Below are 27457 nucleotides of genomic sequence, written 5' to 3'. Positions count from 1 at the left end.
GCAGAGGCCGAGCCACACAGGTAACTCAGGAAAAAAAATAGAAAGGAGAGGAGGAGAAAAGACTCAAGGGCTTGTTATGGAGTTCGTGTGAAAGAAACACGGATTTCCACCCGTCTTTACCAGTTAAACCAGTATCTCTGGATAGAGCACACTCAAGTACTTCAACAGGTAGAGTCTCTGACCGCAAAACTCTTTCGTGGCTCCTCTGAAAATAATCTCCCCCTTTTTTCTCTCTCCGTTTACCTCAATTGAGTTTCCAGCCCTTTTGTTCGCTCTTCTTATCACTTGGAAAAAGGTGAACCCTCGTGTTATTTTTATTTTAATCTTTGCTTTAATTGTAGTTTTTACCCTTGTGGTCCCTGATGGCTTCGCACAGTGATACTCTGGTGGTGTTCTTTGGGGCAACAGCTGGTGCAAATGGGGGTAAACTGGGTTCGGATGAGAGGGAAATAATTCTCTTGGTGTGGCAAATTGTGGATCTACATGAGAAAAAGGTACGGACCTTTCTGACCCGTTCGTTCGTTGTACGGTTTCTTATGTACCCAGAGTGTTTGTGGCATAGTGTCTACCTGTAGTACAACAATATGTTTGACATTTAAATCAACATGGTGTGCTCTCTGAAGCCGTCCGTAGCCTGCTTTACTCATGCTAACGCTAACCTTACATCAATTCACCGTCCAGCCGCCTCACCTTTACAGGTGTGCGACCGAAATTTAACGAGCAGGTGGGGACATGGAGAAAGCACACTGTTTTGGTTTGGCATGTCAGCTTTTTCTTGATGTAAACAACGCTTTATTGACAATAAGTGCTTTTTGCAACTACATTGTCAATTGCTTGTTTGACTTTTGTAAGAGTTCATTTCCTGAATGTGGGGGTTTTAGTCTGTAAATTGGCTTGCATTAGTTTTTTCCACGCTGTATCCTGCGCCATGAACCCCTGAAAATCCCTCCACAGGTCGGGAAGCTTCATAGATGTCTTGTCAAGCCAGACACTTTGGAGTTGACAGACCAGTGTAAAGAGGAGACAGGTGTGACTTTGGACGACATCATCAAAGCTGAGCCCCTGGACAAAGTTCTGCAACAGGTGAGTCTCACTGGTCACTTTAAGGTACCTTTCTACATAAGGAATACTCCAATCCTTCCCATGTAAAATAGGCCTCAAAAGTCCTTGTCCTGAATTTCCTAAACCCCCAGCTACATCTCATAAAACCTCTTTGCCTTCACTAACATTATGAGAAATTCAGAAGCCAATTAAACCGAGACAACCTTCCTCTGACAGTTAATGCCCGCAGCGAGATGAGACGTGACAAGCCTGACTCGAGCTGTAAGTGAATTTGAGGAGTGTCAGATTTCCCCTGATGACCTTTAGAAAAATGGTCTTCCACCTGGCTGAGATGTGTCATTGGTTTGGCCCCTGACAGTTAAACTCTGCTGACAGTTTGCAGGAGCTCCAGGGTTAGGATGGGCAGAGCCCTGGAGGCATCTGGAGATAAGGAAGAGTTGCAGGTCTAGTCTTGTCTCGGGCTGATGCGTGCTGCAGACATCTGGAAGGCGGAATGTTTACCTGGGACCGCACCTCTGTTTTAGGCTGCAGGACAGACAGGAGGGGAGGATTTCAGATCTTTGGCGTCATCCTCTGCGCGGCATTTTTTTATGGCCCAAGATGTGAATTTGCTTTCTGGTTCCTCCCTGTTAAATGGTGTGTTTTGACAAAAGCGCTTGTGTTGCCAAACATTTTGTTTAATCACCTGTGCAAGAGTTTTTGCTTGCACCCGCAGCACCTTTCCCACCTCTCCAGTGTGTCACAGTTGAAAAACCACTTATTATCATGCTGGATCAGCGGGTTTGAGTTGATATTAGTGCTGCTGTGGTCTCAATACCGTGCATGCACAAGCAGGTTGGTTTGGATAGTCAAATAGAAATAGGGTTGCTTTCTGTTAATGCTTTTTAGGGCTTCATAGCCACGATGCTGCTTGGGTTATTACACTCAAACACATAGCCTAAAACAGTTAAAATCTCATAGGAGTTTGGTCCAAATGCTGAGGTCATCTGTGCCTCATGCAGACTTGGTAAGACCTCAGCTCCACTGTAGGTTAGTTTGTGTGCTGAACCTTCAAATATTAACCCAAGTAATCAGTTCGTTCTTTTCATACCTTTGTCTCACAGGTTACTTTCTCTCGCTATTGGTCATTCTGAGATTAGTTTTATCCTTGCTGATACAGGGGAAGTAAAGGAAATGGACATTTTTCGAGACAGTTTGAAGCACATGTTGTCTTTAGATGAGGTAGCCCATTCCAACTCAGTCATTAATAGAGGGAAACAAGCAGTGACCTCTTATTGGTGGGTTTGTTGTGCTGACCTGTCTGGTCAGAGCCCCCAAGGACATCAGTTTCTCTCCTGTCGGTGAAAGATTTATTAAACGTGAGAAGGCTGGAGAGATTAGTAGGGCTGCTTAACACTTGGCTTCCAGTTTGTTAATTTTGTGTGCAGTTGGATCTGTGAATGCTTTTGTCAGTTGTCCCACTAACATGTTTTAGATAATGCTTTTCCCTCACACAAACTGAAATACTGTAAATGAGCCTGTTTCAAGTTGAAGGATAGTCATGAGTATATGTTAAGATCATTCAACCCCCTTCTTTTACGCCACCGTGTGCAGCAGCTCAGGTTAATGTGCTGTAAACATCATACATTATATACAGTCCGCAGTGATGTCTTACACTTTTAATGTAATGAATTTAATTATCAATAATTTTCATTCCTAGTTCCTTAGTTTCAGTGCAGAGTCACTACACGGCAGCAAACCAAATCCAACAGCAACACTGATACTCCATTTTTGTTCAGAAAATTGGCAATTGGAATTATTTTTAAGCCCTTTGTTTGATGTAGGTTTTACTACCGAGATCAGCGAGCTCAGCAGTCCAGAGTTCTGCCACCACTGTGTAGAAAAATATTGAATTTTCTGAAACTAGTATTTTACGCGAATAGACCCAATAAGAAATTTTAAAAATTATATTTAAAAAAAAATGTGTGTGAATGATAACATGTATACAGATTCTGTCAAGATAAATTAATGTGTAAGATGATGGCTGTAGATGACATGCTAGGACTCGCGCATGTGCGCTTATGACTGTAGCCATGTCGTGTGAGTGTATGTGGGTGTGTGTGTGTTACACACCTGCAGTTCAGTTCCTGGGCTGATGGATGGTTTAGCTGCTGACTGTACAGGCCTGGCTTTAGTCTGGTGCACTGACAGCATGTCACAGCCTGTAGGGAGCTGCACATGATGTGAGACCTCACACACCTTGTTGTTGTTGTTTGTTGTTGTTGTTGTGGTGGTGGTGACACCATCTTTCAACTGTTTTAGACCACAGCCAGAAATACTGTCTGGCTCCGGCATTGATTTTAGTTAGTGATTTGGTGCTTTCTTACACAATCTGCATTATTGTGACATAGAAAACATGATGAATCACATCCAAGAGTGATTCACACAATCTGGACTATAACAGTACGGCAAAAGGCAGCTTAACGATGACACACAAAGATCACTCTGGTTTGTATGAACCCAAATCTACGATGACGAAGTTATTGCTGTGTGTGTCTGAAGACTCATAAGACCAAAATGTCAAGAATTTTGATGTTTTGTGCCTGTTTCTGCATGACTGCGCTGACATTCATGCAAGAGGGCAAGTTATTGAGACAAATCTGGCCAAGACAGGGGATTGTAGGAGGTGGAGAATAAACCTGATTACATCAAAATTATGTTTGCACTCATGTCTAACATAAGGTAAACGTAGATATTTTTCAACCTGGACCCCATTTTCCCATGTTTTTGTATCTTATTAAAAAACGGGAATAACAATTTTTGAATTGGTCTAGTATTGAGTGAGAGAGCTGCAGCAGGCCACCGCGAAACAGGCTGCAATGTAATTTACGTGGCAATAACATGTCGTCAATGCATGTCCACTAAGTGCTTTTTTTCCCACTGACAGGCCACAAATGTAAAGAAAACATTTCTTTGTCAGACACTGAGTCTGTTTGGCGAGTTTAGTTGTCACGGGAAGACAATAACAGACTTCAAAATGAAACCTCTCCTCAAGCGAGACTCGGCTAGACATAACAAACAGATCGGTACAAGTGAAAGGTAAAGAAAAATATTTTGTGTCTTTGCAAACACTAACAATAACAATCTGAGCCTGTCAGTGGCAAAAACGAGCGCTTGTAATGGACGTACATTGACAGTGTGCTTCTGCCTCTACAGGTAACATTACGGCCCATTGTGCGTCTGCTGCACTCTCACTCAATACTGGTGCAATTTAAAAAGTTTTTGTTCTCATTAGTCATTTACACACAAAACATGAAAAAATGGGGTTGATAAATACCAAAGTTTCCCTTTATTTTGTGAATGTATTAAAGATAAATGTTATGAAAGAAAACCTAGTAGTATACTTTGTATGACACAGCAGGTTGAAGAGATGTTTTCTGAGACAAGAACAGTTTTCCTCACTTTAAACATTTTTGTGGATTTTACACACACTGGAAACTGGTTTTCTTCTGGGTTTTAGACACTGATTTTAGTTTGGATTTTTTAATAGTCATTTCTTTGATCATAGAATGCTGTGGGTGCTTTTCCTGTGCTCGGTCTTGTGATGCAAATGCTCACAATGTAAAAACCTTGTAGAAGTGAGTTAAGATTACACATGACCTGTGAAGTAGATTTGTTATTTACATGATCATGTGTGATCTGTGTTGATTTTTTTTCTCCCTAGTTGATCATTCTGAATATAAGCAAAGTAGAACTCCTAGCGTGCTGATGTGCTGTGACTGTGGTGACAGCGTGTGTTTGACTTTAGGTGCTGTAAACAGTTACCACAGGGACTGCCCTGACACTCCCTACTGCTCTTATCGGAATTTGTTTCAGCCACCACCACCCCACCTCACCTCTGCATACAAACAGTCCAGCTTCAGTGGAGAGCAAACTCTGATAGGACCATGTTCAAAGGCCACTTCCTCCCCCTCATCTGTGGAAATGCTTTGCAGAGGGTAGACTGAGACTGAAAGTTGGTTTAGGAGAAATGTGGATCCATAATTTGTGTGGGTCCCAAAATAGTTTTTGAGAAACAGATGGTGATTTTAAATTGAAATAAGATAAATGACCTTTCTTCCTTCCTACAGTAAGGTGGCATTATTATATCAGAATGCCACTAAGGCATGATAACAGTGATTGTATCATTGGAATAAAAACCCTATTTGTTCATTTGTTTATTTTAAGTAGCTGGATGCTTATTGGACAACATCACAGAAAAGTAGAATGTAGAACATCAGTAATAAGTGGCTGTGTTGTATTTCACACATAGCACATTACAGGCCTTTCACGTTATCAATGAAATGCAGCTAATTTAAGGTGTAAACAGTCAGGTCTGCTCATGAGTTTGGCACAGTAGCCTTTTATCTTTACTGATCTGTTGTCACTGTGAGATTTGTCTTCTGTTCAGCTTGTTTGCTAAGTTTAAACTGCGGTTTTTGACACAGTGGAGAAAGGGAGTAGGTGTGCCGCTACGCCATTTAAAACATTTGCTTTTCTCTCAGTAATCCGGCTTTAGTAATTGGCCAAGGTGGAGCTGCATGCGCAGTTATGAGCAAACATATGTCCTGTTATCACTGTCAACATGAAATTGTGCAGTATGGCTGTGCTTAAAATGCACGGCTGGATTAATCCATACAACTTTGGAGTATCAAAGTTTTGGATTTTTGTGTTTATATACACAATAATAATGACAGCATCAGGTATTGAGTTGGATTAAAGGAGATACCTGTTTGTATTGGTATTTTTAGCTTTCAGACACACGCAACAAAAACAAAGTAAAGGCTGTACAGGTGACAGAATATGCAAAGTCAGAGAATGAGGGAATTTAATTTCCGCGTGTGCCTTTTTAACTTTTTGTTTGCTGCTTACCTTGACAGTAATTCCCATCAGTGGCTATCAGTGTAGAGGCTTTAATTCAGGGTGTGCTGTTGAGGTTTGTTGATACTGTGGTCAGCACAGTTAGTTTTCATTTGCAGTGCAATATGCTAATTGAATTAGATGTGGCTCAGAAATTTTATACTGTGAGTGTCATAATTAAAGCACCTTAAATAGATCTGTCCTCTGTGCACATTGTTTAACAAATAGTTTCTGGGTTCCACCTTTTAGTTACGCAGAATATTGTCACTTGTGCATTGGGTGTGTCCTGTTACGAAACTGTACCTGCTGACCTGTTGTTCTCACATTAAGTTTATCGTACCCGCCCTTAATCAGGATCTCATTTAGGTGTGGGATTAAAATGACAGCCAGCACAGCACATCTGTCATCTAGTTATCCTGTTGTGTATCTGTGGCAGCCATGTAAGTTAATAACCCCTGTATCAGATCCTGGTCACCATGACAACATTCAGTTATTCAGTAGTTCTCAGACGATATAAAAAGCATCTATATTGTCTTAATGTGTTTTTCTGGTCATAAATGTGTGCTATTGTTGGTGTTATTTTTGCCACAAATGACTTGTACTAAATTTCAGACAACATAGTGAATCAATGTAATTCTGTTTGGCTGCCAACTCTCACTTTAGAGCTTACCACCTTTAATACATGAACCTTATGCATCTAATGTGATACACTCACTTGCTTAATGTAAACCAACTGTATGGAAGAACTTTGTGGTGGAAATGTTGCTGTTTTCCTTCTCAGTAGAGCCATGACAACATTTTTAGACATTTTACAGGGTCCTGAGTTTGCATATTGCTCGAGTATTTTGAACATTTGAAGTATTTCACATGACCTTGACCCGGAAAAAAGCAGAAACATTTACAGGGTGAGGTGAAATAGGCCAAAGGGCTTAGTCGAAAGAATGGTAATGGCTGTCCATGTCTCTTTTTTTTTTCGTTTTCACTGGGAATTGCACAACAGAGAGAACTTGCAGAATTAATATATGTGAAATATAAGCCTAAAGTGACCAGCAATCCTGTATAGATCAGCCAGTGTTCTCGGGCCCACTGCAAATACCCAGCTCTTTTTTCTCAGATTGATGATTCTCTCAGGTTTCTGTCCTTCCACCCCAAAACCCCCTTAATCTAACCCAGAGGCATTTGTTCTCTTGTCAGCAGCTGGCTGGCGTTGCCAAATAGCCCTGCATTTCTCTTTGACTGTTAAGAAGCATGCCTCGACACGCACGTCTAATACTCTCCCACTGTCTGAGGATCTGTCATATATCGCCAGTGGCCATGTGAGGCTAGTCAGTCGTTGGGTTTTGGGTGGTCTGTTTACCCAGACAATCTAATTTTGCGCTTACAGAGGTGACTTTGAGGGTTCAGGAGAGAAGAAGGGGGAAAAAAAACAACATAACAATTTTCTGAGGTGGCCAATGACATGAGCAAAAGCTGATCTCCATCTTGCATGGGAGAATTGAGCAGCAAGTAAATACAAGAGGTATTTAAGTCAGTGTGACTTCAGAAAGGTTTTGTGATGTCAATATTATGCAAAGTGATTCAGGTTATCGTCATTAACAGTGAATCAGCTCACTCCCAGTTATGTGTGAAAGTGTTACTAGAACTGCAGAGCTCACTGAGACTCACCAGTTTTCACTTGTTTTGTCCTGCCTGAATTGTTGACTCTGAGTGGTTCTTAACCAAACCGCAGCACTACACGATGAAGAGGTGTAAGCAGCCTCTCCCTGCAGTCCCGGATAATCAGACTTTATGGTATACATCCAGCACAAAGCAACCTCAGATATTTTTTTAATAATATGGTCAATATGGTCATATGCAAAAATGTGAACAAATATTACACTTGCGTCTACCAGAGGACAAAAGTTTATAAGCTCTTATATCTTTATAAGCTTATAGTATTTGAAGGCTCTGTAGCTGTGAGTTTGTTTGTTGTCTGTGAGTCTTTGTAGCACTTAGTGGTCAAATTTTACTTAACAACGCTACAAAAAATAATTTCAGCATGGCTGCTCTTGAGGAGGAGTCCTCTAAAATCATGAAAATACTATAAAACATTATCAGAAATACAGTCCTCTGACCTCAGATGTCATTTGCCTAAGTGATGGCATCTGTTGACAGTTTAATGCTGCCAACAACAGGTTGACACAACAGAAGGAGTAGGGCTCATTGAATGTGGTAGTTATAAATAAACACGTACATACGCAGGAGTTGCTGGTATTTAGGTTTGGGTGTCGGGGGCCATTAAAGTTTACGTAAAGAGGAGGCAGGCAGGTCGGACTCGAATGAGTTGTTTTTCCTCTCGTCTGGCTGCGAGTGTTTGTCGTGCTGAGAAGAGAAAGCGGTGATCCTGGTGATTAGTATTGTGATCATTCCTCTCCTTTGTCTGCTCCCTCCCTCGCTGGGCAAACACTGAAACCTGTTAGACCAGCCTTGTTCCTTATGAGAAACAAACAGTCAAATGTCAAACACAACACCACCTTCACTTGTCTGCCTTTAGATTAAAGTACACTGTGTAATGTGAGATAAACGCTGTTTGCACAGCGGATACTTGAACCATATTTGACCCATTTCTATGAAGTCATTAAATGCTTGTGAATTAATGAGTTAAATAATCCAAAATAAAGATACTTTAAGATATATTTAATACGTCCAGACTTGATATCGACTATCCTACTTTTCTACTTTTGCTGGGTACAAAGTCTTAAATACTCTTCTAATAAAATCCATGTTAATTTTCTTTTCTCCTTCCGCTCTGTTTTCATAACGCAGTTCCAGCAGTCAGTGTCATCAGAAGTGAAATGCCTCGGCAGAAGCTCCTTCACGATATGTGTCGACAGTCCCCTTGTCATCCGACAGGCCCTCCACCCCGAAGCTTCCAAAAAGGTAATGGTTACAAGTTAATTTTTAGACGTGTTGCAATTAAAACAATAGCTTCAAGTCTATGATTTCTTTCCCTCGTGAAAGTGTGCAATGAACTGCATTAAAAAGAATTGAATTTCTTTTGAATTATTTCTTGCTTTTTTTTCCCTCATGGTTGTAACCCTGACCCAAGATGATGTCAGCATGTACAAACCATTTCCCTCTTAATTCTCTCTCTTTCATCTCTTTGTCCACTAGTTTCCTGGTGTGCCCATTAAGTCATACTGAAGCCTTTGTTTTTCGTCTCTTCCTTTTCAGAACCTTGTCCTTCCTGAATGTTTCTTTTCGTTTGTGGATGTGAGGAAGGAGTTTCACAAATGCTGCCCCAATGCAAGCGCTGTGCAGAAGCTCACTCTCGCCTCCATGTTGGAATGTATCCTTTACTAGTGTTGACATCTTATTGATTCATTTTGAAATCAGTTTAGGTTTACTGTTGTAAAAGGACGGGGGCACAGAATCCTGCATGACACATCAACAAATAGAAAGTACAAAGTCAAAATAACAGGGTGCTTTAACTGGTCAGTGTCCTTAACAGTGTGTGTAGATGTTGGTCTCCCTGCTGTGTCAGAGCAGTCGATGGGGGTGAGGGAGGTGAGCAGCATGGTGCAGCTGATACTCTGTGTCCTGGCTGAGCCTTACAGTAAGTAACAGCCACACTTTGTGACCTAAATGATCTGACATTTAACTAGATGCTGAATGCCTTCCATCTCCCATGGCACTGCTAGCAGCTGAACCTAAACTGTGAACTACCAGAAAAAACAGAAAATTTTATATGAACACCAGTCTGGTGTCATGCACTAATGATAGCAGTTATTGGTGTGTGTTAACCTATTTTGACCATTTGATGCTTTGGGGTCAATAAAATCAACATTGTGACTGCATAACTGAAGTCTTTCCATTGTACCACAACTAGAGAGTAGTTTCATCACGATACAATATTATATTGATTCTCCGCACAACAAGAAGATATTTCCTAATATCGAAAAGTCTGCCGTAATATGATTTTGATTCGATTCAGGGGCCTGGGATCGATATTAGATAATATCATATGCCCATTATACACAGTGGGTTACAGAAGAAGCTGCCATCCTCCTTTCTTTTTTTTGCTTTTGGCAATAAAAGATAAAAACAACACATAAATAATTGTACATAGTTGTAACCGGTTAAGTGCTTTAAATTGACTCCAATAACATGCAGAAAACACGGCTTAACAACAAGAACATTTAACAAAAGTATAAAATTCAGCTCAGTATTAACTGTCAAGGTTCATCGACTTTGCTAGTGACCATAATTAGCTGAAGCACTTTTACATTGCATAAATTAGCCGAGTGGCTAGCTGACTTTACCTTTAGTCATAGCTTAACAAATTAACAAATTACATTTATCATTTATGCCTAGTCTTACTCACAGTTGGTTAAAGTCACTGTGTCTCCCTACAGACAGCACAGTTGAATTTCAGCTTGCACGCACGTCAGCCTAAAATTGTTGGAACAGAGCAGCGAAAGCAACAAGTTAGCGGACTGGTTTGCCGTGTTTCCTTATTATTCCACCTCGTAATGGCATTGTATGCATATTAAGGGTGAGCGATATGGCCCTAAAATAATATCATAATATTTCAGGGTATTTTTGTGATAACGATATTCTTAATATTCTTGACGATATGACAAATTCGTAAAAAAAAAAAAATAATCATTATTAATTTAAGAAAATAAAATTGCAACAAAATAAGTGTTAGGTTGACATAGAAAACTATAACAGTTTCACTTTGAATATTCAGTAAAAACTAAAGAAAAATTATCTCATTTCTTTAGTTTGTAAACAACAACAGTTAGTCAGAGTGAGACTCAGATTCTGAATACAATATTGACAAAAAATGTTTCCCACCTGGACCTTTTATGCTCTGCCATTTCTCCTCTAGTCATCACTCTGTAACCTGTGACAAGCTGTTATGATACCAGAAGTATCACACATTCACACGTGTAGTTTTTTGTTGAGCTGCGAGCAGCACGTAGGTTTACATTACCAAAGGTTTATGACAAAATCACTTAACAACACTGACTACCATGTGCGCACAGCAAGAGAGGAGAGGGAGAGACGCTGAATGAGTTTTCCTCTGAGGGGACGGTAATTTGCAGTAACTCGCTAAAAGAGTCTGTGAAGTCAGGGCCTGCTGATAAAACATTCAGGACGCCCAGGCCTGACAACACCACAGTTTATTCCACACTACTGAAGCTGCTCCTCTTTTTGGAACCACCGCAGAGTTTGTAATAATTTCAGCCATGCTTGTTGTTACCGCGGGTAACAGTATGACAATGTCAATATGTCAACAAGCCGAAATATCACGAGTACCACGATGTGAATTTTTCATATGATACTAAAAATGATACCGGTATTATCGTGAATGAGATGATATGGCACAGCCCTAATGCATGTGGCATGTGTTGTCTTTTGATCTGTCTTTTCTCAGCGGAGAGTAAATATTCTCATCATTCTTTTCTTGGCTGTTTTCCATTGTCTACTTGGCACTGTTTGATGGTTACACAGAAGTGTCATGGGAATTTTAAAATAAAGGCGTATCTTAAAGATATGGATCAGCGTTTTCCCTTTGCACGGATTTATATTGGATAATTAATCGTTAAATCGATGGATCGTTAAATTCCTAACCACAGCCAGTCTTGCCTCGTTTTTTATTTGAATGGAAACTGGAACAAAGCCCAAATATTCACAGAGAACATTTTTAACTAGAAGGTGTGGTAATTTGTTGATCATTGAAGAATGTCTCGATTTTATTGTTGCTTAATGAGCCAGATATACTTATATTTTACTACTCTGTCCTGCATTAGACAATTTACTGTAGTATGAAGAAACTGTAAGGTGACTCCAGATATGTTGCAGTGCAAATAAATCAGTGTATCAGACATCTTGTGTCTTGACTGTGGCAGTCGCCTCTGGCTTTACCCCCTTAATAACAGCCAAGTATGTCTTTGGGTGTGACAAGTAACAGGAATGCAAAGGGCTTAAGACACACTGCTCGGCTGGGCGAACCTGTTCACCATAGGAAAGAGAGAACATTGTTTTGGACTTTCAGGATCCAACAACACACTCACTCACACAATTTTGTTTTTTAGATCACAAGTTCTCCTCTGTTGAAACAGTGAAGTACAAGTTCGATTCCGGCACATGGTATGTATGAACTTTTCAACACATGTACATGTGTCTCACTCCATCTTTGCTCCCAGCACACCTGTTAGTCTGTTGTTTACAGACTGACAACCCCCCCCTCCAGCCATATTCAGCTCTCAGACCTCGGGCCCTGAGCATTGATTACAGCAACAAGGAAACCACAAGTGTGTCATTAAAGCTGTCCAACTTTGCCATCAAGTGCTTACCTGGCTATCTAGTAGCAGAACACCAAATCCTGCTGCTCTCAGACAGTCAAAAGCTTATCACCCTGACAACCCGCTGACATTTAATCATGGGAGTGTGTTACTGTGTTAGGCACTTACTCTGAGTTGCCTCTGTGTGTCTGCAATCTGTGGGCAATCTGTTCACATTTAACAAAAGCGCTGGTGTTTCTCCTGAAAGCTGTAGTCATCTGCAGGGATGTGTTTAATAATTAATTATTCTTCCTTTCTAAATATGATCAGAATATCATTAATGTTTTCTTTTTTCTCCCTGTTCAGCAGTAAGACAGAGCCGGTGGACAATGAGACAGTGATCAGAGCGCGGGGGCTTCCATGGCAGTCTTCAGACCAAGACATTGCTCGCTTCTTTAAAGGCCTCAGTATTGCAAAGTATGTTTAACCTGAACTCCAGTAATTTGTGACTGTTTTTTTTTCTTCTTCTTTTTTGAAATTGCTGTGATTTCAGTGTTTGTAGGTCATATAAAATGCTCTCTTAAATGGAGCGTTCTAAGATTAGTGTTTAATGCTAATGTCATGGGTTTAAGGGCAATAATCATTTTTGTACAGTAGGCTAGGGTAGACTTTTGAATATCCATAAAACCTCCATGGGACAGGTGCTCGATATCAAAAAAATGAACTTGAATATAAAAGAAATATGCTAATTCTGGTGTGCATGTACTTTTGTTTTTGTTGTATTCAGTATTTTTTTTTTAAACATGGCACCACATGTAATCTTATCTTGCTGGGAGCTTGATAAGAAGATTCATGACACTCAAACGTCTGTATGTTAAAGATGCAGCTGGGACTAGCAGCTGGGACTAGCAGCTGGTTGGCTTAGCTTAGTATAAAAACGGGAAGGGGAAACTGTTACCTTGGCTCTGTCCAAATTGTTATAAAAAAATCCCTAGTGTGTTGAACTATTCCTTTTAACTGACATTGCAAGACCCTTGGCTCTGTTAACCTCACTGTTAAGTACCTGTTGCTAAAGTTTTATTCCTGACCGTGGCTCCATATCATTAGCTCTGTTCGTACTCATGTTTGTATCTCTGCACCTGTGTTTCAGGGGTGGCGTGGCCCTGTGTCTCAACGCTCAGGGCAGGAGGAACGGCGAAGCCTTAGTTCGTTTCATCAACTCAGAACATAGAGACCTGGCCCTGGAACGCCACAAGCACCACATGGGCAGCCGCTACATTGAGGTTAGATTTAGCATTTACGTCTTGTACAGTCATATTGTGATTTGGTGTGTTTTTAGAATATGCTTAGCTGAACACAAGACGCCTCTTTAAATCCTTTGGTACAGGGGTGTAGGACTGCCAGAGTGCGACAGAATTTCCTCCAAGTTAGGAAATAGAATATTCACATAATCCGGTTGAAATTCATACACATTTTTTTTAAGTACTTGAAGATCAAATTGTCACTAAAGCTTATGTCATGCAAGATAGACAGTAAAAAAACAAATGGAAATGTCAGAGTTATCACATTAACATTTAAGGTATGTTGATTGATTTACGGCGTCAACTCTTGCAGAGTAACATGTGAGAAAACATTCCACCTTAAATGTTGCCGGTAGCTGCTGGCGGTAGCCTTTGAGAGGCACAGTGAATTAAATTATTTGTTCTCAACCTAAAGCTGCTAACTGTCAAGTAGTAAAGATAAAAGGCAGAAAAAAACATCACTTCATTTTATAGTTGAAGTTGACTAATGTATGTAAACCTGCCACCGTAGGAACAGTGGTTACATAACCTTCGAAACGAGCCCCAGGTTAACTGCATATGCACATGTGCATCCTCATCATAGGTGTGCTGCAGTACAAATAGCACTACACCCCTGCACAGGTAGTTGATGTGAGTCTGTATATTATCTTGTAAACTTAATGATGTTCTTTATGGCTAAACCCAGTTTTCCTCTCATCTCTTCAGGTGTACAAAGCCACAGGAGAGGAATTCCTCAAGATTGCTGGAGGTCAGATTTCAGATGTTTTTTCCTCTTTTCTCTTCTCACCATGTTTGTATGAGGACGGATGGTGAAAGGCTTTCTGTTAGTGTGAGGCAGACTTCTGTTTCATGGCTTTGCCGCATCTTTGAGGAAAAACAAGACCACATCTGTAAAAGAGCAGCTCTTTAGTGACCGTAAAATAGGGGCTCTCATATGCGCTCTGGCTCTCTCTCTCCTGTTACCTGTGTCTTTGCCTCATCCCAGTGACTCTCCAGCAGCTTATCTCGGACTAATGAAAGACGCTTTGTGAGGAACGTCCCCCTCTGCTCCCCCTCCCCATCCCTTCCTCACCTCCTCATTCCCAGCCCAACCCTTCAGAGGCCAGTTGGAGAGAAATTTCACTCTCGGCTAACAGCAGCTCACCTGTTCAGTTCAGCCTCGAGCTGCACTCCCCTGAGGGAGAGACGGCTGACGGCCGGTGAAAGGACCGGCTCAGTGCTGCTACAAAGGGGGTGTGAAGAGACAAAGGCAGGGCCTGGGGCCTCTGGACCATAGAGCAGCAGCCAGCAGTGACACAGGACAGAGATAGCAGACAAAGAAACACAGTCACACAGAGGAGATAACTTACAGAGCTGCCAGTCTGACTGTGGACTTTACTCAGATGAGTTAAGATCAGTACAGATTGAAAGCACATTGGACTTTAAGCAAATAGTTCAAGCTGACAAGACACAAGTGCATTTATCAATAGAAATGAAAGTAGTTCACAGTAAATTTGTAAATTAATGTATAATCCAAAACATGTAGGGGCGGATTAGAGAACGGATTACGACTGCTGATGGTACAATGTGCATCACCTGCACGTGCTGTCATGAAAGATATTTATTGGACTAATATTTCAGCTCAAACACACCCATAAAGTTTTGCAACTGAGTGCAATTTGCCCTTTATTTTGCTTCTGATTGTTATTATGTTTGTGGCAACATATAAATGCACCAAGCTCACAGCAGGCAGAACAATGGCAGAGTGAAAAAGAAAATTGAAATCTTCAAACTGCAAGCTACAGGTCCTGATCGATGCGGTGTAGAGGCATGCCTCAGAACTTCAGGCGAGAAATTAAAATGAGATAACCATATCTGGGATTTAATACCTCAGCCTGTCAGTGCTGTTGGTGTTTGCAATTGCTCACCTGCAGACTGATCTGAAGCATAGGACAGAGGAAATATCATTCAATACCTCACAAGCTGCTTAAAGAGGCAGACACTCCTTAGAAATGCTTCGGTTGCCTCCAACCTTCTGACGACACTAATAATTTCACTTTAACTGCCTGTAGCTATCAGTGCGGATCTCATTTAGTGGCCAATTTTGCAAATTCATGCAAATAGCACAGGAGCACCGAGATGCCATTCGTTTGGCTACACAGTTGGGGGTATACATCACCCTTTGTAAATGCTTTGAGAATTATAGATTTTATTTGTCTTCTTTGTGCAGGTTTAGCAGCTGCAAAAGCTGGGCAGTGCTTTTGTGAATTTGCCCCTTAGTTTATCAAGCACCATCACTGCTGTTTTGGAAAATGAAATTTGATATCGTACCTGTTAAATTCAAGGAGTTGTTTGACCTTTTACATCCAGTACAAATAATAAATATGGGCCCAGTGGCTAGTAGCTGAAGGAACAGGGACAATAATACCCAGTTCTCATTAAGAAAATGTAGAAATTGTGGCTGGTTAATGAAACAGTGTCTTGTCTCATACAAACTATGAGTCAGTGACCTTTATATCCACAATGTTTATCATTTAATCACCAGATGATAATCATACCTTTTTATAGGTCATCAAAATGCTTCTTATCTGTGTGAACATGCGATCAATGAAGCCACATAGTTAAAAGAAACACTTAATGCTGAACTTAATGCTAATAAGTTAATATTTCCTCTTAGTTTTTGCAACACTCACCCCAAACCTATTTCTCTTGAACTATAGCAGAATAAAGAGGAACATGATGTAAACATAGGAAATAAACCGGAAACCAAATGAAGGTGATTGTGTAATCGGGGTCAGTGAACAAAGCTGTGTGAAATATCTCTCACACACACACACACACACACACACACACACACACACACACACACACACACACACACACACTTTTTGTTGCCTAACACTGGTTACTTGGGATTGTGTAGGGAGAAGCTAGGGTGGCAGAGGGTGGAAGGATTTGGAGATATTACAGTTTATATACCGTGGGATGACAAAAATGTGTAAACTACAATGTATACACACTTTTTTATACCATTGTATTTCTCCCTTAAATATCTCAAGGTGTATCAGGCCATTATGGGCAATATTGCAAGGCTGAATGAATTGTCTCTTGTTTTAGATAAATACATTCATGTTCCCACAGAAAGATCTCCAGTAATGTTCATGGTCCTCTGACTTTCCATCTAACTTTGATTCTTCTGGTGCTTTGGTTTACGACCAAACACCTGCAAATTCATGACATTTCCATGGGCCTTAGCTGTATGTAAATTTGCGTTTCCTAGGAAAGTGAAGGCATGATCCGCCTTAGTCTGCCTCTGAATGGCTGGTAGTCGTCGCCTTCACTGCTGGGGTTGGTTGCGTTCAGTCAAGAGGAGTGGGGTAGGTGAGCGTTAGGCTGAGAATGTCCGGGTAAGCCAATCAGAGGCAGAGTAAGGCAGGTCATGCCTTTATCGTAGCATAAATTTAGACACATCCTGGTAGATGGTTTCAGCCATATTGCTGACTGTTATAATCTGGAATGATTAGAAAAAACAAGTTAGTCAACAACAGCATAAAAATATTTACTTTATGAGAACATATTGATGAGTGTCTCAGGGATGGTTGTATGATGCCAGGTGTATAACCTTGCCGTCCTCTGACTCTAGGTACATCTAACGAGGTGGCCCAGTTCCTGTCCAAAGAGAACCAGGTGATTATCCGTATGCGGGGGTTGCCATTCACCGCCACACCCCAGGAAGTGCTGTCCTTCCTCGGTCCCGAGAGCCCAGTTACAGATGGTCCGGAGGGTCTGCTCTTTGTCAAGTACCCTGACGGCCGGCCCACCGGTGATGCCTTCGTGCTCTTCTCTTGTGAAGAGTACGCCCAGAACGCCCTGAAGAAGCACAAGCAGATCCTGGGGAAGCGGTACATCGAGCTGTTTCGGAGCACTGCAGCTGAGGTGCAACAGGTAAATTCTTTTCCCTTTACCGGCTGGAGATGTCAATTTTTAAGATTGTTATGGGGAAAATGTTCTGACATTCTGCATCAGAGGATTCAAAATAGATGTGATGTAAGAAATACAGAGGCCATAGGTGTTGTGTGTGCTCCTTTTAAATGAAAGGATTAGTTTTGAGACAGCCTCTGCAAGATGTTTAATAGATCTGAGTTAGATTTAGGTTTGCATTTATGTTGAGTAATTCCAGAAATGTCTGTTTCAAAATAACATTAAGAGAGGGAATATGAAGAGGGGAACTTGTGGCTTTAATTTTCTATTTTAGACACAAACATGTTTTCCTTGGCAGTAACTGGAGCACTATTTGAAACTTAACATCTAGTCATAATAAAAATGTAGAGAAATACATGCATTTTATTTTCTCACATACAATGTTCTTGAGAAAGACTTCTTGTCATCAATGAATAATAAAAAAAAGTTCCCTTTTTATGTATGACATTAGTCAACATGGGCTGACCTCAACAGAAAGGTCCCTAAAGTACTGATGTCATGATAACGTGGAAGAGTGAGCAAACATGATACCGACAGTATGGATAGAACGCTGAGACTTCCAATAAGCCGTTAGCTTGTTCCTGTTGGCTGTGAAATGTTGACAAATAGACCTGATTCAGCCCTTTTTTTATGTTTTTCTGTGTATTTTTTTATTTTATCTAATTTGCACATGCAGTAATTTCAATTCAGTTCCTCTCTTAATGGATAATGGTGATAAATGAACTTTGCTAACTGTAGTAGATTTCAGGCATTTGCAGAAAACAATAAGTAATGTCTCTTGATTCATCATTGTCCTCTTCACCAGGTCCTGAATCGCTACATGTCTGCGCCTCTTATCTCCACACTGCCTCCTTCACCCATCGTGCCTGTCCCAGTCCTCGCCACGCCTCCCTACCTTCCAGCAGCCAGCAGCACTCGAGACTGTGTCCGCCTCCGTGGCCTGCCCTACACTGCTGGCATTGAAGATATCCTGGAGTTCATGGGAGAGCACACCATTGACATCAAACCCCACGGAGTCCACATGGTCCTCAACCAACAGGTCAGACTGGTGGGGGCTTGTGGGCTCAGGCACACCTCTAACTGTAAAGCTCCATGTCTTAAAGCCATGTAAAATGTCATCTGTCACCCTCAAGTCTCTTTATGGAAAATCACTATAGTAGAGAGAAACATTGCAAGACAGAACAAGTCCCAGCACACTTCACTTTCTGAGGATATTTAAAGTAAATTTACATTATGATATTGTGGTCCGAGCATAGCAACAACTAAAAGAAGAAGAAACTTAAATGGATACCGCAAAGTCAACCGCATTGCTCTCCGTTTTCCCCAGAGCCTAGCAACTGCCAACTACACAGGAGGACACACTGCACTGTGTTTTTCCACAGTTGCATCAGTTGTTCCACCATTTTCGCTACTGGAGACAGTAGCTGCAGAAAACTTAAAATTACACTCCTTGGGGGATAGCTGCCGATAGCTACGAGGGAAAACAAAAGTGTTTTGGTTGTGCAACGGTTGACACACTTCCTTTGTGCCCTTAATCAAGGCTTCATTTTCCCATGAGGTCGTACCCAAACTGAATTGCATTGTGCAAGCGAGGCTTATAGGGAACCAATCTAAATGCAGATGGTGTCATTATTCTATTTAGTCATTACATTGTGCAATCAACATTTACATCACAGTGAAGTTAGTTAAAGCAAAACGTGTCTGTTTCCACATAGATAGAACAAAACCCCATATATTTAATTATATTGACATTTATTAATGTATGTTTGTGTTGTAACAGTTATTTAAGATCTCAAGCTGTGACATTTTATTAAAATTTAATGTGATTACCCGGCCCTGTTCTTCACCAAATTTTTGCCTAGTCCATCGTGTGATTTTCACAGTCAAAAGGTTGATAGATTGACGCTTTATTCTCACACTCATCGTCTTTCTTTCTTTCTTTCTTTCTGTCTGTGTCCTCCTCTGTCTGCAGGGTCGGCCCTCTGGCGACGCTTTCATCCAAATGAAATCATCTGATAAGGCGTTTATGGTGGCCCAGAAGTGCCACAAAAAGACCATGAAGGACCGTTACGTTGAGGTGTTCCAGTGCTCCACAGAGGAGATGAGCATCGTGCTGATGGGAGGAACCCTGAACCGCAGCGGCCTCTCCCCTCCGCCCTGCAAGCTCCCCTGTAAGTGAACTCTACTAAATGGCTCATAAAGCCACCAATTCAGCGTGTCAGTGTTTGGATCTCCTGTTTTCCATCAGATGTATTTATTGAGACACTGATCAACTTAGAAGTGCTTCCTGAACTCTTTGCTATTCTTTCTGGCTGCATTGTTAAAGTCATATCATCTCCTAGAAATGATAAGCTATATATATATATATATATATATAATATATATGGTTATCGCTGACTTCCTTTGAAACGATGTCAGAGACTGGACTGATGCAACTCTGTACTTTGCTCTGTTCTGCCTCATATCTGTCTCTGGTGCTGCAGATTAGATTGGGATTTTTATGTTTGTGTGTGTTTCTTTTTAATGGTTATTTACCCTTTTTATATTAGATTTATAAAATAGTTTCCTGACAAAGTTGGGTTTGCTTTTCTTCCACTAGAATTAAAGTCATGGTGACGTCTTTGTTGCACGTAGTTTCACCCTGACTAACCTGGAAGCACTTCAGCCTCCGCAAGGTCGGCAGCGTTGAGTGTCACTGTGTTGGCACTGAGGGAGACCACAGCTGTCCACAGCCCCACACTGAGGGTGGCTGTTTGTATGTAAATACATCCATACCAGCATTTGTGTGTGTTTACATTGCAGGTTTGACGGCCTGAAGGGCACAGTAAGCTTCATTAATAAAATACCTGGAGGACAGACAGTGTTTTTGGCAGGCTGTCTGGTGTCTAATGTGTTGTGTAAAGAAATTATCTGGGGGGGTTTTTTGGGGGCGGGGGGATGTTAGGTTTGGCAGTCAGTCTGTTCTTAGCGTTCCAATAACCAGCTTCCTTTGCTCTGACACATGCAGAGAGTCTGCAAGAGCGGCTCAGACAAGTCGACAGTTGGTTATATCATCTAAACCACATATTTGAAAGTGAAATGAAAGATAACGTTCTTACCAAAACCGACAGTGATAAGAGTCTAAATGTGCGTTAGATCTTGCGGAGCGTTTCTGTCAGACTTAAAGTTTGCAAAAGATGATTGTAACTTCAAAATAAGTGTTTTGGGTTACACTTTGGATTCATGTAAAACCTGTCTGTTTGAGTACTTGTGTTGTTTGCCCTTGTGTGCAGCTGTGGCTGGCTACCAGTGTCACTGTGTCCCTAAATGTTGGCAGTGATGGGAATGATAACACATGACACAGGTTGTGTTTGAAATGTAAAAAAGCTAGGGCTGCAGCTAATGATCATTTACATCATTGATTCATCTGCTGATTTGTTTCTTGATTGTTATTTTTTGTCTTGTTTTGTCTGACTTTCTGACTGACTGCAGTCTGAACCCTAGGATCTAATGTGTCTTCAGGACTCATAATGACTCATGATCCTGTCAGGATTAACATTATAGCGTAACACATAACACATTGTTTCTGTACAGTTTGCAGCATGTTGAAACCCCCATGCCGCATGTTGTAACTATTCATTTACTGATTCTTGCTACACTTTACTATGGGCAGGTCCGTGCATGCACTGAACCCAACATGTAAATGACCAGACTCTGTATGCATATATCTGTGTCTGTCTCTGCAGGTCTGTCTCCCCCCACAGCCTACGCTGCCTTTCCCACCCCGCCCACCATTCTCTCCGAGGCTGCCCTCTACCAGCCCCCCCTGCTGGCTGCCCCCAGACCACCTCAGACGGCCACACACAACCCCGCTCACACTCTGGCCTACTACCCCCCTCAGCCACACCTGTACATGAATATGAACATGAACTACACAGCTTACTACCCCAGGTTAGTACGTCTGCAGTGAAGTACTAGGTGAGTGAAACACATCTCTCTTTATTTGTACCTTACATATTAACTCTGTCTCTACTCTGCTCTGTCTCCAGCCCCCCAGTTTCTCCCTCCACAGTTAGCTACTTTGCAGCTCCACCAGGAGCAATGGCAGCAGCAGTCGCAGCCCAACCCCATCCAGCTGCAGCCGCCGCCTCCTCTGTGTTGGCTCAGCCTGGCGCCCTGGTCAGGATGCAGGGTCTGCCCTACAACACTGGAGTCAAGGACATCCTCAGCTTCTTCCAGGGATACCAGGTCAGCACTGAAATGAAGGCACAGATCTAAATGTGTGTTGGTGTTTGCAGGGATGTTAGGATTACCACCCAAAGATGCCAAGTGCGTACATTTGCAGCCATATTCTGCAAAAAGTTGCCACCATGTTTATTGGCAGAGAGAAAAGAAGATGTAGTTGTATTTTTATTTCACTGTGTGAGTGAGTTTAGCTCTGGCATTGAAACACTCTCACACTCAGATTAAAGCTGCACCTTCTTTCCAGAAAGACCTGTGTGGTGTTAGAGAAAGTTGTGCCAACTATTTACAACAGACGCTTGATAATGGTAATGTTAAAGGCTGATCAGTGTAACAATAGGTAGTGTGGCTTTATTTGTAGATTGTGAACTCTTCCCACAGCCTCCAACCTCACACAATAAAGTCTAGAGCTGTCGGACCACTGAGCTCTCAACCCTGTAGCTAGGAAGAGTCACCCGTTACCATTGGTGCTTCTTGTTGCAAAATCACACCACAGTAGGATTCAATTAAGAGACATGTGTGCACTTGTGCTCTCCTCCCTTCCCTGTGCTGATCATATTTTTTCGCTGCCAGTCCAAATTAGGTGGAGTCCTCTGAAGCAGGTATGAACCCTGACAGGTGTGGCTTTAGGCGGTTTGGCACGCCGGGGAGGGAAGAGGGAGAGGGGTGGAGTTTGAGATGGAGGGGTTGTGTTGTTGTTGTTGTTGTGGCACAGAGCTTGGGTTTGCTGTTGGTCTGTTTGGCTTATGTCATTTAGTACTTTGATGTGTTTGTGTGTGTGTGTGTATGTGTGTGAGAGAGAGAGAGAGAGAGATGTACTGTAGCGGGTAGCCAGCATCAAATGCACACCAAAAAAGACATCTTTTTCTTTTTACATGCTGAAGGATAATTGTCAGTCCATGAGGTGTGTGAGTGTGAGTGTGAGCTAAGCTGACTCCAGTCCTGACTGTTGGCTGAACTACCGTAATTGTATCCTTACTGGAGTGAGTGTGTGTGTGTTTTTCTGGCTGCAGTAGCGTCTCTCTCACTGGCCCTGGGTGATAAAACAGTTCCCACACCAGAGCTGGTGTCCTTTACCACACAATCCCATGCTTAATCACCCTGTGTGATTCAATAGAGTCTTTTCAGGGTGTGTGTGTGTCTGGTTTGGTGTGTTTATTTTTTCCTCATCAACCTGAAGTATTTTTTAAGAACATATACCCCTACTTCTTGTGTGTGTGTGTATTAAAAACTGTGTACTGTGATGTGTGACACAATATGGAGACCTCCCACCCTGACTGTCCGTTCATTATTATGCTGTCTGTAGTACGCCCCTGACGAGTACAGCGGCATGGTTCAGATGAGTGAACAGGCCAGGAGTCTGATTCAGCCCAAAGAATGGCTCTGTCTTTAGGGACTCACCCCCAAGGTAAGAGGAGCCGCCAGACCAGAGAACCAGAGTGGACAGAGAGGGCATGTCCTACACTTAAATCACATATATGTGTTTAAGCTAATGCTCAGTACCCAGCAGTGGACATTACCCAAGAAGCACTGAGTTGGTGATTTGCTGGTCAAGTTAAAGGTTAGGGATGGGTTAAGTTTGATTGAAAATTGGGTGTATTTTTTTTATGTCACACACTAGGCTACAAAAATACTTGCATTAAAGTAAATATATGCAAACATCGAAATATAAGTTAACATTTAAATGATGGTACATCTTTCAACCCGCAAATCACCAAAGCACTGCTTTTTGTGACCACTTAAGTACACTCACTGAATCAACATTAAAATCCACACACACACACGCACCATTATACACACACGTCAGCTGAATAGTAATTTGACAGGATTGATCTGAACACGTGGAATGCCCGATCTAGCCAACGGGGTTCTGAGCTCCTGACCCGGCATGTCGGCCTGCTGCTTCCCAAACAAATCTGCCTCATAACTCAAGTCTGTCCTGTACGCCTGCTAGGAGTGCTGAGTCCTGACACGTAAATAGTGGTGAACAGGCAACATGTATTACACAGAATGTAGGAAATATAAGAGACACTGCTGTCTGATGTATTTTTAAATCCTCTGATGCAGATAGTTTGCATGTTGTAGATGATGGCCACTCTATGCAGGAAGTGTGTTATTAAAAGTGTCACTTTATGATATCATTTAAGACATGAAATAATTGATTATTGGCTTTTGAAAACATCTAAATCTATTGATCAAATGAACATTTAAAGGCCATATCAGCAGAGGCAGATTATCTGTCTGCAGGATTTTTATTTAATGTGAACATTACTGTATTTCACTCAACCTGAGAGGAGGAATTACACCATTAGAGGGACAGTTCACCCCAAAATCAAAAGCATATTTCTCATCTTACCTGTAGTGCTTTTATCAGTCTAAATTGTTTTGGTGTGAGCTGCAGAGTTGAAGATAAAGGAACTAGAGGACGCTTAGTTTGTGTCGCTCAAAGCAGCAAAGAAAAAAACATTTGAGAAACTCGATAGCAATGTCTCTTTCCAGAGGTCCACCTACCAACCGTATCACCAGGCAGAAGGAAGTGCGCATCTATTATTATACAAGAGGCTCGCTGAGCCCAGTGGTGTTCTATGAGCTAGCAGTAGATGCTCACTTCTGTCTATGCGGTGGTACAGTTGGCAGGTGTAGCTCAATAGACAGAAAATAGTTCCTACATGAAACTGCTCACAACTGTCTGTGGATTATCTTGAGTAACCAGGTCATGATTTCTGAAAAGAGACATTGCTGCTGTTTTCTTTGTCTTTGAAATTATTATTACTGTTAGCACTTTGAGCACCACGAGCAGAGTGCCATCTAGTTCCATTATATTTGAGAGAAGACAGACATCTCTACAGCTGATATCTCCAACACTCACACCGAAACAATCTAGATTCATAAATAGCGCTACAACACACAAACTGCATTATCAGTCAGTCTTGATTCAGCACTCCTACACTAGACCAACTCTTGAATATAGTTTCTGAACCAGTTCCCCCCTCACTGCCTCGACTGTTTCCAGTGAATATCCTAAATGCATGATGTCCCTCTCTCCTGCTCTGACATGTGATTCTCTAACATACTGAATTAACTGATTGCTAATTTAATCAGTGAGTTGTTTCATATCTTTCCATTTTCTTATTTTTTTTTGCATCAAACTTGATTTTGATGCAAGACTTGGATGCATGCAAACGGATAATACCTGTGTGTGTCGGCACAACCTGCCTTGTGGGTTTCAGGTCCTCTGGGAACAGCATGTACTCTGCTTCTGCTCTTTAAGCTCTCCCCATTAATCTCTCTCTTTTTTTCTACCTAACTGGACCGGTTTGATGAGACAGGCTTTTCCCAGGGCATTGTTCATCCTCTGCTTTGTGGGCTCCCCCTGGTGGTATCACACTGCAGCTGCATCAAAACAAGTTGCTCTTATTGTCTCACATTGTTGTCCCGTGTTTCTTTTGTTTCTTTCTCCGCAGCTGCAGCCAGACGCCGTTCTCATCTTGTACAACTTCAGCGGCCAGTGCAGTGGCGAGGCCTTGGTCACCTTCCCTAATGAGGAGATCGCCAGGCGGGCCGTAGCCGAGCGCTCCAACCACCCTTTCTACGGCCAGCAGGTCCACTTGGTCTTATGTAACTGACCACTAGCCCTTCATCTCTTTCCTCCTCCTCCTCCTTCTTCTGTGGTTTAACCTCCCATTGAAGAGCCCTCGCCTCCCAAATTCATTCACCAGCAGCTCTTCTTGTTGATCCCGGTGCCACTTCAAACACCTGCTGAACCTCCCCCTTTCCCATGAGCCGCCATTATTAAAACACAGCTGACACGGCTGGCTGTGACACTCCTGAAGCTGGAGTTGGAGTTCGGACATCCACTGGTGAAGCAGCTGATGTCAGTAAAGCTTCATTTATCGGCTAATGACACGGATGTCACATGTAGCATTTCTGTGCGTCTTTACTGTAATAGCTGGTTGTGGAGACTAGATGGTGCGGAGCCTGGACGAATACGCATGTATATTTAAATGCTCTATATTTGTTTCCCCGTACGACTGTACAGATGTTCATCCTGAAATGCTTGAGGCTGTACAAACCACATCTGCACATGATCTTTGTTGTATATTTCTAAATTTTCACTCTTAACCACTACAAGTTTTTGACTTTTCAGAGTTTATGATCTTTTGTGTTGGCTCGATGCAAACACAGATGTGTGTATGTGCATGCACAATGTTTATTGAGTTGATGGCCTCCAGCTGTGTGGTGGTGCCATTGAACAGAGAGAGAAAGAAGCCATACGGACTGACTTCGACTACTGAATACCAGACGGAATATCAGCCTGTACCGCTCAGCTGACGTGGAGACATTAAATATAACGCTGAGCTGCAGCAACTATTAGTTAAACTACAGCAACACCGCAGAAGTGCCAGTGTATCATCTAATTTGTAACTTAATTTTTGTTCTATAAAAAGCATTTATGTGTGACACACAGCATGTCTACCCATTACGATCTATTCTAAGCACTGCACATGTATTTGCTCCAATCTGAGTTAAGTGACAGAGCGTCTGTGACAGAGTAGAATGACAAATTAATTCTATTTTTATGAATCCCATTAGCTTTTGTTATGAAATCTAAAAGAGGACAGGCATATCGTGAAGCCTTTTACAATGATCGACCTCAGCTACTAGATCTCTTCTGTTTCGGTTTCCAGACTATTTATAACGATCGGTCTGTAGCTGCTTTAATTCCTGGTACGACGACCGAGTACTGTGTGAAAGCTGCATGAGTTTTTCCTGTGACAGGCCTGCCGACAGCTGTCTTAGTATTTTTTCCCCTCTTTACTGTGCCTACATTACCCAGAGTGCAATACTGGCCCGAACAAGGCTAGATCAACCTCTGGTGGCAGAGGAGACTTGTATTTTTGTTGCAAGTTTGACACTAATATGTATGTATGTGTATAAGACTGTAAACAATAAATGTTGACACTGATGTGTGTTTCATCTGGTCTCATTTAAAGACACAAGTCATTACGCACCAATAAAATCAATGACACCTGTTTAAGGGTATCTGATCACAGCCTGTCAGCACCCCGACCTCTGACCAATCAGATCACTGAAGGAAAATAAAATCCATGAATGAAAGTCTGGAGTCTCAGGTAAAGAAAAGTAGGCTATATATTGTTATAGGTCAGTAGAATAATTTCATTGTTTCAGGGCTCTGTTTCCACTGGCTTTGAAACACAGCTTCTAACAAACAGAGAGGCTGTTTACAACACTAAACATGATTTTAGCAGCATTTGAAATTATGCAGTTTATTTTAGTCCGCAGGGATAGTGTTGCTATTTTACACTCTGATTCCATCATCGCAGCTCAAAATAACATGACACAAAACAGGTATTTTATTAGTAAAATAATCCAGACACTGTGAATCAGCTCCCGTTATTATAAATGGAACATTTCTGTCTGATAGACCTCATTAGTCATTAACTAGGCTACTTTTATTTCTTCTACTTTTTATTTCAATAGAAGAAACAGTTTGGCATTACTTTAAAGTGTTTTATGTGACATTCAGAATAGTTTTATCATCCAACAGCAAAAAAAAAACTCTATACTAATGTCACACAGGCCCATAGCTCAGTGATACCTGCATGTAATGTCTCAGATGATGGTGAACTTGGAAACAGTATTTTCAATGTTTCTAGATTTTCTGTTTTAAGATTACATAGTATTGTATTGAGTACTGTTTACATCCCACGCCACTTATTGTCTGGTAGTTGCAGACACTCT

The 27457-nt window shown here is 41.6% G+C and overlaps 1 protein-coding gene across 3 annotated transcripts; it reads left to right on the top strand.

Annotated features, from left to right (window-relative positions):
* Positions 1–19: 19 nt before the first annotated feature.
* On the top strand, positions 20–26660 carry esrp2 (epithelial splicing regulatory protein 2). Of its 3 annotated transcripts, XM_050047735.1 has the most exons (17): positions 20–168; positions 342–494; positions 955–1083; positions 8746–8859; positions 9154–9268; positions 9440–9535; positions 12024–12078; positions 12579–12689; positions 13363–13495; positions 14219–14261; positions 17136–17437; positions 18279–18512; positions 19446–19644; positions 21199–21403; positions 21502–21700; positions 23001–23102; positions 25159–26660. In XM_050047735.1, the coding sequence occupies exons 2-16, from the start codon at positions 363–365 to the stop codon at positions 23085–23087; spliced, it is 2154 nt and encodes a 717-aa protein (XP_049903692.1). In that variant the 5' UTR covers positions 20–168; positions 342–362; the 3' UTR covers positions 23088–23102; positions 25159–26660. The 3 variants fall into 3 exon arrangements, with proteins under 3 accessions (XP_049903692.1, XP_049903697.1, XP_049903682.1); XM_050047740.1 differs by lacking the exon at positions 20–168 and having other exon boundaries at positions 175–494; positions 12582–12689; XM_050047725.1 differs by lacking the exon at positions 20–168 and having other exon boundaries at positions 175–494.
* The last annotated feature ends 797 nt before the right edge of the window (positions 26661–27457 follow it).

This window comes from Epinephelus moara, chromosome 1 (genome assembly GCF_006386435.1).
Source record: "Epinephelus moara isolate mb chromosome 1, YSFRI_EMoa_1.0, whole genome shotgun sequence".
Taxonomy (NCBI): domain Eukaryota; kingdom Metazoa; phylum Chordata; class Actinopteri; order Perciformes; family Serranidae; genus Epinephelus; species Epinephelus moara.
The sequence above is the reverse complement of the archived record's forward strand: the minus strand, read 5'-3'. Positions and strand labels throughout refer to the sequence as shown.